The sequence below is a fragment of the Cyprinodon tularosa genome, unplaced genomic scaffold, assembly GCF_016077235.1.
Source record: "Cyprinodon tularosa strain WSP-4 unplaced genomic scaffold, ASM1607723v1 ctg57, whole genome shotgun sequence".
Classification (NCBI taxonomy): Eukaryota; Metazoa; Chordata; class Actinopteri; order Cyprinodontiformes; family Cyprinodontidae; genus Cyprinodon; species Cyprinodon tularosa.
Genome location: NW_024039307.1, coordinates 110,547 through 124,326, shown reverse-complemented (window position 1 = coordinate 124,326; position 13,780 = coordinate 110,547). Strand labels below are relative to the sequence as shown.

The following is a 13,780-nucleotide window of genomic DNA, read 5'->3' as shown; positions in this document are numbered from 1 at the left end:
TTACCACAAAAGGCCGGTGCAGTGTCTACATTACAGCTGCACCGATCTGTCTATCGATCTCCAGCTCTATTCTCCTCTTACTCGTGAAGAGGACCCCAAGATACTTGAAGTCCTCCACTTGAAGCAGGAACTCTCTTCCAACCTGAAGGGAACAAGCCACCATTTTCAACTTGAGAACCATGGCCTCGGACTTGGAGAGTTGATTCTCATACCAGCTGTTTCAAACTTGACTGCCGTTTCAGCACACGTTGTAGGCCTTGGCAGGAAGGAGCTAGCGAAATCATGTCATCTCCGAAAACCAGGGACGAAATCCGCTGGTCACCAAACTAGACGGCCTCCAGCCCTTGGCTGTGCAGATAAATTCTGTCACACCTAAGCCAATTAACTTCGCCGCCATGTATTTGTACTGGAAGGAAGCTCGAGTACCGCACCTGTTAAGGTAGGCCAACAATGACATCAACGATATAACAAAGGGGTGGACCTGTTTTTGGTTCAATTTGCATGTTTTCTAAGCCATAGCAAGGCTTCTGTTGGCCAACTCTATTTAAGCCTGGAACTCAATGGTACTTCAGACATTTTGAATTAAGAAAGATTTCTGGATGGGAAGCGAAACATCTTAACACTTGAAAAACAAAGTCCAGTGGTTTGCTTTTAACTTTTTTTGAATTTATGACTTAGACTAACTTTTGGCTGCTCAGTACTGCCTTGCAGCTAGAAGGTTCCGGGTTCGATTCCCGGGGATGTTGCATGTTCTCCCTGAGCGGTTACTCTGGTTTCATGACTGTCAAGTCAACTGGCTTTTCTAAATTCTTCTTAGGTGTGAATGTGTGCGTAAATGGTGGTTTGTCCTATTTGTCTCTGTGTTGCCCTGCGATGACCTGGCGACCTGTCCAGGGTGTACCCTGCCTCTCGCCCGTAGACAGCTGGAGATAGGCACCAGCTTCCCTGGTGACCATGCTTGAGATAAGCGTGAAGGATGGACGGATGGATGGATGGAAGGACTTAGGCTTCTTCTAAATCATTGTTGAGCCTAGGCTGCAAATGGAAGAAAATGACGTACAGGATGTACTTACTGGGTGGTGCTGGAGTCAGCTGAGATGCATAAGGTGGTTGTTGGAGCCCCACAGGGCTTAGAGGCAGGACTTGCTCTGTGCTGCCAGAGCGTTGGATGGCCAACTCGACCTCTTCATCAGTAAGTCCTGAAATGAACACAAAACTCCTTTAGATATTAAAAAGATGCTCAGTGTCAAAGATGAAAAAACTAAACGACTCATTTCCTATAATAATAAAACTTTAAATACTTCCCAAGCTTCCAACTGCCAAGCTTCCAACACATCTTTTAAGTACAATTTACAAATTTCATTCAATTTCACTTGCACACTTCTCAAAAATGCATTTCCATTCTATAATTCATAAATACCACTGAGACTTTGAGGGACATCCATCAAAGGAAGTGCAGGAAGGTTCATACAATGAAACCTGAACCTCTGCTAGCCTATTAACTGCCACCAAAGGCAAATAAAATAAGAGTCTGTCCACTTCTTCAGTTATATTTCCCATGTGGAGATTTCATACACCCCAGACAGAGAAAATGCATTATTTTAATTTCTTCATTGTAATGTAAATGCATTACATAATTTTGCAAATGCCAATATAATTTAATCTTCAGATATTTTTAATGATTTTAGTGATGATTAAATTGCAAAGGGCTCCCAGATGGAGAATCAGAGGGGAGGAGGAGAAAAAAATCTAATATGAACATTTCCTTTTGTGGCAAGAAAGGATTTTATTTCATCTACCATATGCTGCCATTACTGTGGGTCTCATCATTTAATGAGTATCTTGGTCTAAACAAAGGGAAATAATTACACAACTTATGATAAAACTATATTAAAAACAACTTTAACCCATTTATGAAAAAAACAATTAAAAGGAAAGCAAAAGACAAAGAAAAAATAGATCTGGTGTGTAGATACTGAATCATATTAGCCTCAAAGAACATTTAAAAACATCTGTACACTTTACATTACACCTTCAGCCTCCTTTATTTGGCTGTAAAAAGTGTTTTTAGGGAAACACACAAAAAATGCTCTTTAAATTCTTTATTGAAAAACAGAGTAATTGTTTTTTTGAAAATGGTTCAAACCATAATCAAAAGAACAATGCAACGTTATCACAGTTTGTCATGGATTTTATTGGGAACCAAACTATATCTTGAAGCGTTTGCAATGAGGTCAAATTAGCTTTTTACTAATTTAGAGCAATCAGGATGCGTTCAAGTCAATTCAAAATGCAAATCTACTGAGCTAAGAAAAACATGATTTGGTAATAACATATTCAATGATTTCCCCCCCAAAAAAGAAATTGATAGCCTTTTAGATAACTGACACTAAACCTTCTATGACAGTTTTGAGGGAATAGTTAAGGTAAGGGACACCTAGTTTTGTAAGCTATATCTGGTGAAACAAGGGAGCTAGTAGCCAGCAGATCTGAGGGGACTCAATTTAAAATGACTTATTTGGTCATATTTTGGCCATCAAATCCACCGCAGAGGGTGGTGGACTTGGGTGGGATCGCATGCAAACTGTGTGGGGAAGGGTGGGGAAGCAGCCAGTGGTGAATCCCACTTGGTGAGGATGCTCACTGCTCTGCTCTCACCTTGTGCCACTAAATAAAGCTGAGGTGTTAAAACAGTGGCAATGCATGGAGAGAGCGGAGCAGTGATTGCTGAAGTTGAAGAAAGCTAAAAGTTTGATTTATCAGCTTACTCCACTAGTGAAAACACTCAAGAAGCTGCAGACAAATCCTATTAAGATCATTGTGTCTCTGTGTGTGGCTCTCATGGACGACAAGTGGACGACAAGTTGCTGAAGCTATTAAGGTGGGTATTTGTGTTATGAAGCTGGATGACAATGATTCGCTGCTAGGATTGGCTGAATGCTTATTATGTAAGGCGGGTACTATCTGGCACTTCACCCAATCAGCTTGAAGCATTGTACTAAAAGTCCCTCCTTTTTAGTGACAGACTGAACGGCAGCCATCCCAGATTGATAACGTAGAACTCAACTCAGTAGATGGATATCAATATTTATATATATAATTACTGCACTGGGTGTCAAATATAGAGAAACAGCTTATTGCAAAGGGTATTAAACAGTAATTGCACATTATACATTGCACAAGTTATTGCCGTTATAGTGTAGCATCGTAGAGTCTGGTTGCATCAGGGATGACTGACCTGCAGTAGCACTCATTTTTATAGATAGTGTGAAAGTTTTTCACAAAAGGTGCTACTCAGCTCCTCTACAGTCTGGTTAAGAGGGTGGAAGCTGTTGTCCATGGTGGATGTAAACTTGGACTTGTAAACTTTCTCATCGGTTTGTTCATCCTTTTTCTGTCTCGTTCTGCACTGCCAGGGGCCCAGCAGACAATAGTTTAGACGAGGACTGATGCCACCAGAGTCAGGAAGGTTTTAAGGAGGGGCCTGCTCACTCCAAAGGCCTCCTCAGGAGGTGGAGGTGGCTCTTTCCCTTCTTATACAGGGTGTTGGTGTTATGAGTCCACTCCAGTTTATTATTGACGTGAACTACTAGGTATTTGAAATTCCCCACAGTTTTTATGACCTGCCCCTGGATGTTCACAGGAGAGTAAGGTAGGAGTCTTCTCCTGAAGTCGATCACCATCTCTTTGGTCTTACTGGTGTTCAGACACAGATGGCTCTTCTCACACCAGTCCACAAAGTTTATGATGACCAATCGATACTCTAGCTCGTTCTATTCAGAAACACAGCCTACAATGGCCGAGTCATCAGAGAACTTCTGGAAATGGCAGCTGTCCGTGTTGTAGGACTGCTCTAAAGTGGGCCGGTTCCTTGGCATGCTGTGTTTGGGAACAGTCAACAGGAGTTGACTACAACTAAAACTTTTTATAATTGATAACTGTCATCAGTATGTGAATATTTTGCTAGCCGTTTCTGATTTGCTGCCATTTGTGATTATTAAAGCTTAAATTGAAACATTTAGCCATTCTGATTGGCTGCTGTCAGGTCTAGCTAAAATAAAATAAAAGTTGGCTAGTTGCAGTTTCTTTTCACAATACTATTTTGTTCTGAACACAAAGAAAATGTAGACCCAATTAAAAAGTCTATTTTTGCTTTTTAAGGAACAAAAACAGCACATAGATGTTTAATGTTTACACATTAATTATTGAAAATAGAGATTTTTTTACATCTAAAGTTAACGGTCTATTTTGGCAATGTGACCTACTATTTGTGCTAAGTTCAAACAACTGTGAACATAAAAGAGAGGGCAGTGTGGAAAGCTGCTGGAACAAGCAGGTAAATTCAAGCAATCTTCCTGGAAAGGAGTAACTGGAATCACACAGAGATGTGCCAGGAGGAATTGTCAGAGTCATTTCAGAAATAGAGATCCAAGTTATCAACTTAGTTAATCTACAGCTAACTGATCTTACCGATCTATTAGTGATTAAATGAAAAGCAGACATTTTCTTTTTAAAAAAAGGCTCTATCTTTTACTAAGAGGATCTTACTGTAAAATTAAGGGCTACATTATTTTTAAGGCTACAGTGTGAAATAAGGGAGGGGGTGTATAATAAGAAGGGGATGGGCGGTTTAGTGGTTAGGGCATAGAGCCTAGAATCCTGAGGTTCTAAGTTTAAGCCCCACTCCCACAGACTGTCACTCTGGGTCCCTGAGCAAAAGACCCTTAACCCCAAACTGCTCCCCGGGTACCGCACAATGGATGCTGAGTGCTCCCCAAGAGGACGGGTTAGATGCAGAGAGTGAATTTCATTGCCATGTACTTGTGACAGTGTAATGACAATTAAAGTTGGGAAAAAATAATCACAGGAATATACTGACAGAAAGCTGTATTTTCTCAAGACTCCCAGACCATTTGCCAATCTGTGGCAATTGCGTGGGCGAGAACTGTGATATAGGTCTCTTTTTTAATGTCATCTGACAATAAGTGGTGGGAACAACATTGTGCCGTTAGTTGTGCTTATAAACGGGTGATTCTGACAGAGGAATGTTAAAACCTGGCTCCATTAGTGCACTGACTCTTGAAAGCCCTCAAAATCAACTATCTTTATTGTCATGTCTTTTGAAAATGTTTGTTTCAAATGCTTCGCAAAGCGACCTAACCTTCTCTGCCATCACACCCTTACTAGCACATCAGTACATTTTTTGCTCAAAAAAGAAACGCTGCTCCGACATGCAGCATGGTTATGTTGGTGGTATTTAGTTGATAACTAAGGGACCTTATTGACTGCTAAGAAACAGATTCCGTTAAGTGCATTTCTATTCTTGTCCCTAGTAAATAGAGTCATATATTCCCACTCCGTACTTAGTTTGGATCAATTCAAGTTTCTATTCTAGCATGCCTCTGCCATCACTTCTTCTGATTTAAGTATTGGTATGTCTCATTCATGATGAACAATAATAAACTCTTCTGGAAGGTGGCAACACTACAGCAATAAAAAAAGTGGACATCATCAGTTAATAAGTTAACAATTAATTTTAAGCCGATCACATGATTGCATACCTAATCAGAACAGAGAGCAAATGTAAATCTCTAGCCTAGTACTTCATCTTATTGCTCTGCGTGAAAACAGATATTAGGAGACAAGCTTGATGTAGAAAACAGTTTTATGATGTTAAATTAATATTTGAAACAAAAATGTTGTGTAGAAAGTCGAGTTTGGACAAAACGTCTATGCTGTCAAAAAAAAGGAAACTGTAGCATCCAGAACATGCTCTAAAACATTACTGGCATTGATAGAAAGGAAAACTATGACTTAGTATCCATACATGCTTCTTTATGTATTGGACACAAAAAGGAGTTTTCTAAAGAGCATTTGATGTACATTTGAATTTAAATTCCTAAAGCAAAATCTGTTGGCATTCAGTTTAATGATAATGCATTAAATACTTATAACCATAAAGAAAAGTTGTTGAGGAATACGAATTGTCCTAAGTGTAAAGGTAGTCTGAAAAAGATGTTAAAGCTTCAATCAGAAATCCTGTAATAGCTTCTCTGTGCATCAACAAAAAAAAAAAATGCATGAAGTTAGCCTGCTACATAAATTTACAATGAAGCCTATGCCAAAAAAACTCTCTTCAGTTACCCATTTAAATTCACACCATGAAAATCGTTGGATCACTGAATGAAAATCTTGGCAAGTTTGCAGATCACAGCGGATCTTCATTGCCAGGAAGTGGTGTAAACCATGTGCTGAGTTTGTGCAGCGAGACTTCACGGTCAAATAAGCAATAATGTGTCCCCGGACTCCTGATTCATCTGACCACAGCAGACTACATGGTGACAGACTATTGAGTGAGACTTGCAGTGATCTCAGCTTACCCAAATAAATGGAAGAAATAACAGAAAAGAAAATCAGTTTCTCCTTGAAATGTGAGTTGTTTTTTTTTAACCGCATTGAGATTAATATATGTACATTTTAATAGCCGTTGCTATCTTTGATGGTTGTGTAGCAGTTTTATAAAGTATAAAATCTAAAACATGGAAATTCTTGTTTTAAGTTAAACTACAGCTTGGTAAATTGGTTGCAGGCTCTGATCTCCCTATTTGCTGAGGGGAAGAACACAACAAATAAAAGAAGCCTTAGATCCTGAAGAAAAGGGAATGAGGTGAAAGTATGTTTTACATATAAAAGGAAAAGACAAAAAAGGGATTGGGGATTTATTATGGGTTCCAAAACCTGTGGAATGACCCCTGGACCCCCATTTCAGATCGACCTGTAGGGAGATGAATTTTTAAGATATAAATTATACCTAATGACGACACCATAAAAAAAGAACAATAATGGAAAGCTATTCTGTATTTCATTATACTGTATTATTTGCTGCACCTGATACACACAGTGCCTGTTTATGAGTCACCGTATTAGCAGATGCTCTGCCAAAGCATTTGCTTTGACCTTGCCATTCTCATTGGGGCATGAAATTACGGTGCTGGCACCTCGATATTACAGCTATAAATACTGTAAACTGCATATCTGGGCAACGTTTTCTATTGTCTTTCAACATAAACCTGATCGGTATTTATTTAAAGGAAAACCCATTGCTCGTCAGGTTATTTACAGCTCTATTTTCGAAGGCTCATATTCCCTGGGCATCTTTAAGGGCAAAGAGTCGGCAAGGCTCCAACATTAAATCTATTTCTCTGATTTTGGCACTTCTAGACTTTATGGGTCAAGACCCAGCTCGGACAGCCAATTATAAAAGTTGCTTACTAAAATATTCTCTGTAGTAAAAGGTGAATGCCTTCGTTTCTGCCCTTCAAGTCTTGGAGCAGGATATTGCCCTTGAGTGAAAATTACTTACATTTTGAATATCATATCTTAAAAAAAATGTATGGCATTGGTGGTCATAAATACATGGAGGTCAATGGGTTATGAAGGAAAACTTCAACCGGCTTCTCAAGTTGCCATGATGAGGGGGATTATACATGTCTTTCGCTTCTGTACAACCGCTTTGAAATGGCATGCCCTAAATAATGACCACTCTCATAGAGTATTCATTTATGTATTAAAAAGACGACTCTGCTCTCATTTCCCTGCTTTACTGCCTTGTACTGATGACAAAGTGGGCAAGGCCTCGGCTAGGTGGCGCCGTGGAGTAATTTATAACCACATCAATCCCTTTACCTTCCACACAGGCCTTGGTCATTGTCATTTTTGTCCGAGAGGTGAGTCACATAACCCCACTTACAAACAGCATCCTATTAATATCTAGGATGATGAACCTTACCCTTACCTTCATACCAGGTATGGTAATAGACAAAAAGCCCACCTGTGTTTCCCCTGACCATGGACTACTGCCATTCTTCTCAGGGTGAAATCTATAAGTATCATCTCTTCAGCAAGGTAACAACCAGAAAAACATAAAAATAAAAGCAATATTGGGATCACAAAATACAGAATGTTCTTCATGTGCAATTTATATGCTAAATATATCTGTACTTCAACAGTGTCTTTCTCCTTATGACATCTCCTTTAAATACACAATGTTGTGAGAAATACAAGAGAAAGCACTACTATTCAGCAAATAGTGCATGAACTAAGAAGAGATGGACATTATAAACCTAGGAAGTTAGCAAAACATTTCATATATAGCAATAATAATAAAAGCAATAAGTATTTTGTTAGCAAAATATTTTATTCCGCTTAAAAAACAAATTTATATATCTATATATATATAGCGCAGACCACAAGTTTGGACACATCTTCTCATTCAAAGAGTGTTCTTTATTTTCATGACTATGAAAATTTAAATATCTGACTATGAATTAACACATCTGCAATTATATGCCTATTAAAAAAGTAGAGCACATATGCCCACTTCTGTATTCTGTTCATGATTATTTATTTATTATTTTCTTATATTTTTGTGGATTTTGTAATTTTTTCCCAATTTCAGATTGTTTTCATGAGACTTTTAAAACCCGTCAGATTAAGATTATTTTAAATAAAATTCTGTTTTTAAACAAACCCATTTTCAGATATTCAGGTAGCATTTCCTGTTAATGGGTTTAAAAGCAACAGGTACTATCCTTCTCTAAACTTATCTTAAACATAATACCAAATATTTTTTCTTCTTCATTCTTAGTATATTGGTACTTGAAATGGGATATATTTTTTTTATGTGATATTTGTTACTAAAAGTTTGAGCACCTTGACTGTCACCACATTCAGTTAAGTGATGTCAGTTTAAGGGCCACGGTCAAAGTGACACGCTGAAAGCTGGAAAATGCTCCTGACTTTGTCCTGAGAATTCGATTTTTGTGGTAATTATGTGTGAAACTGCTAATTGTCTAGACTAAATGGTGCTGCCAAAATGGGGCTCTATGCCCTTTTAGTTGTTACAACTGTTAATTGTAGAAGACACAGACGGCACAATTTCCTAGATTAGTCTATCCCACATTATATTTCACTCTAACAGGATAAAATTTAACAGAGCTTAGTGAGGAGCAAAATTGCTTCAAGATTGTTGTACAAAAGGGGGGGAAATGCAATTCATTTTGTACTTTGTTATAGAACAGAAAGCATCTTGATTTTCACTTCATCAGGCTGACAAACTTTCAGTATTTCAACCAGTTTATTCAACTTCAAGGACTTAAGAAGGACATGTAGAAATATTGAACTGCATAATGGCCAATTCATATTCTGAAATTGACAGAAGAGAAAACAGAAAATTATATTTTTCAGTGAATATTGAAATAAACCACACTATCATTATCACTTAAAAAAAGAGAGACGTAAGCAGGGAGGCATCCTTCCATGCAGATCAGGACACCAAATACGCTTGGAAATAATAGGCACGAATGAGATTATTGTGTAAAGATTCTGCAACATGCAATCAAAGTGGGCCCTATTTTCCCCTTCATCAGCTGTCCTGCATAAGCGCTGGCAGCAAGAGGAATCCAATTTAAATTCCACTCTACAGGGAGATGGTATTGTTTCATTTTATGTGTGCTTTGACATTTCTGACTGTTAATATGGAGTAAAATCAAGAAGTATTTACATAAATATGGCATTAAACTGTATTAGAAATTAAGAGTGACACATTTTCTGCGGTGACTGTGGAATGAGGAAAATGATTGAGTTTCTGTGTCAAAAGGTTGAGAAGACAACACATGCAGGGTGAGGGCACAGGAAGAGCATTAGCCTGCTGCCTGCAAAAACCCACTGCAGCTAAAATTAATGACAACAAGAAGCAAGCAGGCAGTAGTTATCAAAAACAAACATTCTATACGTATCTTTGTTTATTTCCATGGTTCTAGAGAAGTCAATTCTAATCGCATGTAAACAGAAACAAGCCAGATCCCATTAAATATCTGTATCAGCCAGGATATTGATGTTCTTTATGGACTGAATATCGAGATCACTGATTCAGACCCCCTGGTCCTGTGTTGTTATCAGTCACAGAAGTTTGTTTTCCAGCCTCCTGTTAAGAGACAGTCTATCGGCTGAGCTCTGTAATCTACTTTGGAGATACATACAGGTAAGGAAACAAAAAAAGACGCAAAGTAGACTTTTTCTGTGTTTTGTCTAAACCTGGAGAGTGGGTGAAGTAATGGGAGGAGCTTTAAAACCAATGGCAAGCTAACTAGATAACAAAATATACTTTATGACTTCACTTTTCTGCCTCTACTTGACATGTGGAGCATGTAGTATTTAAAGGGGAATGTCATACAAACTCCGCTTTGTTGTAAAAAATATATAAATATAAAAGATATAATCGCAGATGTCTGGGGGACAGTGATTTGCCTATATGTTATGAATGCTGGCGTACCATAAAGAATAATTTATGAACAGTTCAGTTTGTGCCTTCAATTCGTTGCCCATAGGAAGATGTTACCTGGATATAACCTAACAGAATATCTTCAGAACAGCTCCAAATGACACAAAACTAATATGGGTGAGTAGAACATGATGTGATAACGTAAAATCAAGGGCCCAATGTAAAAAAAACAAACGGTGTTCCCCTTAAGCAAGATGTTAGCTCTTTATAAGAGTCCGACAAAAAAGAAGAAAATCTAGAAAATGATTAGAAAATACAATGAGAGACTGAGCTGAATCTGCAACTAATTCCACAAAGGGAGTTAATTACTAATAGAAGTTCCTAACTGTTTCTTTTAATTACCAACATCCTTAGATTTGATCCCGTTTCTCTAAAATACAAAATTAATCGTTGCCAGGTCTGCCTCTGGTCATATATAATCAGGAGCTCAGAGTAGAGTCGTTGCTCCTCCAGGACGAACGGAGCCAGCTGAGGTGGCTCGGGCATCTGTTTCGGATGCCTCCTGGTCGCCTCCCTCGGGAGGTGTTCCAGCCATGTCCCATTGGGAGGAGGCCTGGTGGAAGGCCCAGGACCAGAGCAGCTGGAGGAAGTGTGCGTCGATCGGGAAGTCTGGGCATCTTTGCTTAGACTGCTGCCTCCGCGACCCGGCCCCGGATAAGAGCAAGAAAATGGTTGGATGGATGGTTGTGATAAAGTTACCTACATACAATAGTCATCTTTTTTTATGTTTAATTTAATTTGCTTTTCTCTCAAACTAATTTAGAGTAAATCAGTTCTCTTGTTGTTTTAACTCTTTTCATATAAAATATCTCTCTCTCCCTTAGTTGAGCTTTAAAAGCCGACCAGCTGGCAATAATATGAAAGGATGTTTTAATAATTTGGATTCCTCTTATAGATCTGTTTAAGATGTTCCTGATGATTTAGGTAAAAATGTTGCTATACAGCTCTTTGTCCCTATATTTTTTTTGGGAGGGGATATGCATCAGGAAATTGACTTATGAATGGAATTAGACGGTTTTTAGGTTAATCAGTCCTTACATAGGTTTGGTCATTCAGAAGCTCAAAAGTCAAGATCTTTTTGCACATGAAATAGACTTAAGTCTAATTAGGTCATGTTGACAAAAACACTCTTGGCATAAATGCTGGTTACTGAATGTTTTAGCAATTTCAAGTGTCAGAGGAAATCTAAAAGTTTCTAGCACAGCAGGTGAGAGAGAATGTCAAAGATCCGGTGAAAAGAGAGACCCCAGCAACACTGGAAATACTGGGAAAGAACTGACCCAGATGAAGGACACAAACTGAATGAAATGGGCAATAATAAAGTTGTTTTCCAGTCCTTCAATCTTTGCTTCAGACTTCACGAAAACTATAAACATATTTGCTGCTTATTTAACCTATGAGACAGAAAGACTTCAAGCAGGAAAAGGAGGATTGACAAAGATTCCACAAAGGTTCTCCTTTTTATCATTTTGTTCCTTCCCATAAAACATACCTAAAACTGAAAGTAGGTATTGCATCCAATGTCTACATGCTATAAATATAGTGTCTAATGTGCTAGGAAATCCTATCTTGCTTAGAAAAAATGAAAATATCACTTCTAAAGGTTTGCTTTTGAAACAAAGATGATGAAATCCATTTTTTCTTTCTCACAATAAAAACATGACGTGACTTTTGCTCCCAATATGCAACACTAACTAGATCTGTTTATGTTTGCATATAAACCTAAAAACAAAGTCAGACATACTTTTGAAACCAAAAACGTACTACAGCCGATTGTGCCTGGAGATTTGCCTTAAAGACGATGACATACAGCCATTACTGACACCATTTCAAACATTCACAAAAAATTACGCTTCAATCCTAATAAGAAGGCTACAGCAGCAACTGATACGATAACAAGTAGAAGTACAACAACCCTTTAAAATATATATTTTCAGGTTCAATGCTAAGTAACTGTGCAATAAAAGTCCAGAGCTAAGAGTCCTGCAAAAAGCTACTCAAACATACTTTGTGCTTAGTGCTTCATTTCTCATAAATATCCTCTCTTCCTATGATCAATGTCTTCATGCAAATCAAGACTTCTTGCTTAGACCTACAGTGGAAAGAGATTTACTAAAATAAAAATCTGCATTAAAGGGTCATACATATTTCATGGATGTAAAGTGCAGTAAAAGCAAACCATTTTGGATGGTGGAGCTTCACAAATATCACAACAAAGCTGAAAAAAGGAAGAACATGAGTTGCAGCATGACATCATCTGACCGTGCTTTGGGAAAACAACAGCAGATTGGGAACTGTCTGTCAATAATGAGACTAAAAGATGAAGAAATGTAAAAAGATATTAACAATCATTACAGTCATATGAGAGGTGTCTAGTAGCAGCAGGCGAACATGGATTTGGTCTCAGGTTACCTTCCCAAGTCACAGAGCTCTTAGGATCACTCCTTGCTGTTTGGCTACTAATGCTGCAGGCAGAGTCCCTCAGCACTGTACTGACAACGTCCCTTAAGTACTGAACTATTTCACTACCAGTTACAATAAAAACATGCATTACAAAGAGTTAATCTGTCGCAAAGGCACACACACTCCTTATCTGTATCATCACTTCTCAACCACAGATCCACAATTCAGCCTCTGCCTTATATTGAGCTGACTTTAATGAGTTCAGTGTAATAAACTTTTTGCTTTTTCAATGCACAAACCACTTTCTACAATGCAAAATATCAGAATAAATCACAAAAGAAAAAAAAAATTATATGGCAGGGAATATTTCAACGATCCGGAACCCTTACTGTGCAGTCGCTCAAATTTACAATAACCATTAAATTAAGTAAAAGGGTTAAAATGCTAGGAGGCAATATTGATAATTCCATTGAAAACTCAGGGGGAGTATGTCAATATTAATTTTCCTGAACCCAAAGGAGCATCCTGACTGGTGTGTCATTTATTCACAGGCCCTGAATCTAGCTCTATGAAGCTAAATCGACCCATTTTAGGACTAACACCACCCCCCCTTCCTTTGGCTATAGCCACAATCTCCGACCTTTGTGCACCACAAGAGAGTAATAAAATAAAAGAGAAATCTGCAAAGAAACAATAGAATTTATTTCTTTTTTTGTGAACTGGATTTAGCACACACAAAAGAGGCGTCTCTGACCTTTTTTCTTCAAGAAGGCTTTTCTGGTGGCCAGGGGGCTCTCGCATACTTTCGGGTTCTGTAGAAATTTTACAGCAGTTGCAACCTGGAAAAACACAAATCGGATTTATTTCCTCATAATCACATAATGTGAGTTACTCTGAAGGAAACTGATGCTGTTAACAGTCCAAACAAGTGTCTAGACCTTCCTTAAGAAAAAGGTTCATTATAAATCCACTGCAGCTAAAAAGAAGGGAGAAAAAAAACTTAAATGGATTCCATCTGATAGTTGAATTTACACC

General features: G+C 38.1%; 1 protein-coding gene across 2 annotated transcripts in view; it reads right to left on the bottom strand.

Moving 5' to 3' along the window:
• pex14 (peroxisomal biogenesis factor 14) overlaps positions 1–13,780 on the bottom strand; it is a 75,341-nt gene that overhangs the window by 31,591 nt on the left and 29,970 nt on the right. For both annotated transcript variants that reach the window (XM_038305980.1, XM_038305981.1), the window contains exons 3-4: positions 13,500–13,584; positions 1,074–1,199 (exon numbers count right to left, since the gene is read on the bottom strand). In XM_038305980.1, coding sequence (XP_038161908.1) covers positions 1,074–1,199; positions 13,500–13,584 — 211 coding nt within the window. The remainder of the gene's footprint in view (positions 1–1,073; positions 1,200–13,499; positions 13,585–13,780) is intronic.